This window comes from Buceros rhinoceros, unplaced genomic scaffold, assembly GCF_000710305.1.
Source record: "Buceros rhinoceros silvestris isolate BGI_N320 unplaced genomic scaffold, ASM71030v1 scaffold11799, whole genome shotgun sequence".
Classification (NCBI taxonomy): domain Eukaryota; kingdom Metazoa; phylum Chordata; class Aves; order Bucerotiformes; family Bucerotidae; genus Buceros; species Buceros rhinoceros.
In genome coordinates, this window is record NW_010433331.1 from 44411 (window position 1) to 46975 (window position 2565).

At 39.4% G+C, this 2565-nt stretch overlaps 1 protein-coding gene across 1 annotated transcript in view; it reads left to right on the plus strand.

Annotated features, from left to right (window-relative positions):
• LOC104500428 (unconventional myosin-Ib-like) overlaps positions 1 to 2565 on the plus strand; it is a gene marked incomplete at its 3' end in the record, with an annotated part of 39566 nt that overhangs the window by 28883 nt on the left and 8118 nt on the right. The window contains exon 3 of the mRNA XM_010144070.1: positions 2175 to 2269. Coding sequence (XP_010142372.1) covers positions 2175 to 2269 — 95 coding nt within the window. The remainder of the gene's footprint in view (positions 1 to 2174; positions 2270 to 2565) is intronic.

The window sequence follows — 2565 nt, forward strand, 5'->3', positions numbered from 1 at the left end:
AAAGCTGGTCTCCTGAATCAAACCCATGGAAACCACTGCATTAGTATTAATGTTCTCTCACATGGCTTGTGAATGCTCAGTGCAGTTTTACAGCTTTCCTCTTCATCCTGATGCCTTTTTTTTTTCCTTGCAAAAAAGAAGTGTAACGTGCCAGAAGTGTCTGAGTGTCGTGCACTGTACGAGTATATCTGCAGCAGCATTCAACAAATATTATTCATTTCCTAAATATGTCCTGTAGGAGAGTCTGCTAAAGTGTTATTGCTACTGTAGTTTGGATTCCGGACAGTAAAGTGGATGCCAGAAATTGCGTCATGGTCTCTCAGTAGCAGCAGAAATTTTTTTTTTTTGTTTGCTAGTTCTCCAGCATGTTGGACACATCACAGATTGACTTTGTAATGCTAAAACATTACATCCTGCCACTTTCTTGTAAACACATTTTCATCTCCAGTTGAACTACTGAGTTTAAATGCTTCAATCAGCACAGTAGTATTAAGTTTTGAGAGATCAGTCTTAATTCATCTTCGATGGTGTGTGTATCAAAAGCAGTTAATGACCTTTGAGAGCGAGTGTGAAGTGGCTTAACCTCCTGCGGAGAGAGAAAGAAGAATTGTAATTTAGTGCCTTAGACAATGTAAGTTGGTGAGAAAAGCTGTGAGAGAGGTGGAGCTCTGGGTTGGTCGTGCAGCTGGACAAGCAGATACACTGCAGGAGAGAAGCGGACAAGGGAGGCTGGAGAGGAGAGGGGAATCAATGACATGAGCAACACAGGCAGGAACAAGGGAGGGAGGGGAAGGTGTGATTATTTAGTAGTAGAGGAGCCATAAGGTATTTAATTTATCTGATTTCCAACCTTTTCAGAATACCTCTCACTGGATATGCTGGTCTCTTGCAGGATGGCTGAGCTGGTAACATGATGCAACCATATAAACAATCAAGCAAACAAAGCCAAAACCCAAATGAGTGAATATGAGATGAGCCTAATACTGATGAGTGATGAGGAATTATAAATGGTGCAGATCATGCAAGTGATGGTTAAATTGGGACCAATACAATGTGTTCCCCATAAACCTTTTGGGGGCGAGGAACCAGAAGCAACTGCCTGAGCTAAGGGACAGTGGTAGCAAAAGAAAGAAAGAAGTATAGACTAATTTGAGTATATGTAGGTTTAATAGTTGAAGCTTTCAAGCTGTGACAATAGGATGGTCTGGAAAAGGCTCTCTCACTACTTCCATTGTCTTGTCCATGCCATCCCTTACTAGTCTGATGACAAAGAGCTTGTTTATCTATGAAGGGGCTGTGGCTGCTGGTGAAAGCACTATGTGGCTATGTTATTCCAAACAAAAATTCGATCTATTTGTAGTTATCAGCTGAATGCAAAGCTCCTGAACTGCTGTAGAATAAAGAATCAAGTTTCTAAAAGGTGCACTGAAACTGCGGTGACTACGCATGTTATGCTGACTTGAGAGCTTGTTTCTTTTTTCCATGCATAGTTTGTTTACTGTAATTAATAAGCAATATCAATTTTTAAGAACATACAAACACTAAACATTTTACTAGGTGCAGTAATCTAACAAAGCTCTTGGTTTGTTGAATGGATATTTATTTCATGTAAAAATATGCCATGTTTGGCTATCAGATCTGAATACTCAAATGCTAAAAATGCTTCAAATATTTTATAAGGTTCTGAGATTTCGTGATAATTTCCAGGCTAGTAATTGCAGCTTATGGTGTTGTTAGTGCTCAAGATTCTTCTGTTTCCTTTTTCTTAAATGTCTTCAGAGAGAACACATTAACATTTTGTTTGATGAATAAGCTACCTAAATTTCCCTGAAACTTTGGGAATTTGTTTTGTACTTGCTCTCTTTAGACAAACTCAGAGATTATGCTTGCTTGTTCCCAAAGAGAGTCTAAATAAGCCACTGAGAAAAAGGATCCATTTTGCTACTTGGGATCTTTATATTCTGAAAAGTTAATGCTTCACCACTTACAGAACATTAGCCCTTGGGGTTGGTGTTTTTGTTTCTTCTGTTGGTTTTTTTGGAGTGGGTGGGTGTTTTCCCTTTGTTGAGTTTTTTGTTTGTTAACTGCTTTCCTGTCTGGATGTGAAGGACAGATTGTAGTTATTGCTGGGTTTTGTTTTATCTAATTCTCAATTACTCTTTCTTACTTTGCAGTTTTGCGCTCTCAGATGAAGCATACAGATCTTTAAGGGACCAGGACAAAGACCAGTGCATCCTTATTACAGGAGAGAGTGGAGCTGGAAAAACAGGTAACCAGCAGTTTTGGTCTTAATCAAAAACATTTACAGTTCTTCAGAGTCTTGCGAAGTGCTGCTGGAGTCTGTGAAGAGTTGAGAGATGTTGGTATCTTTCTGTGTCTGGCGATGAAGGCTGTCTCATGCATATTGCTGTAGGTGTGACCTTACACAAACTAGTGTTTTTGTCCCACTGTCAGCATGATGCAGTCATATCTCCTGTTAATACAGTATCCTCATCAATATGCGAAGTCATGCTAAAGTAATGCTGCTTTGGGAAATAGTATCTCAAAGGCCAGAAGGCTCTTCCT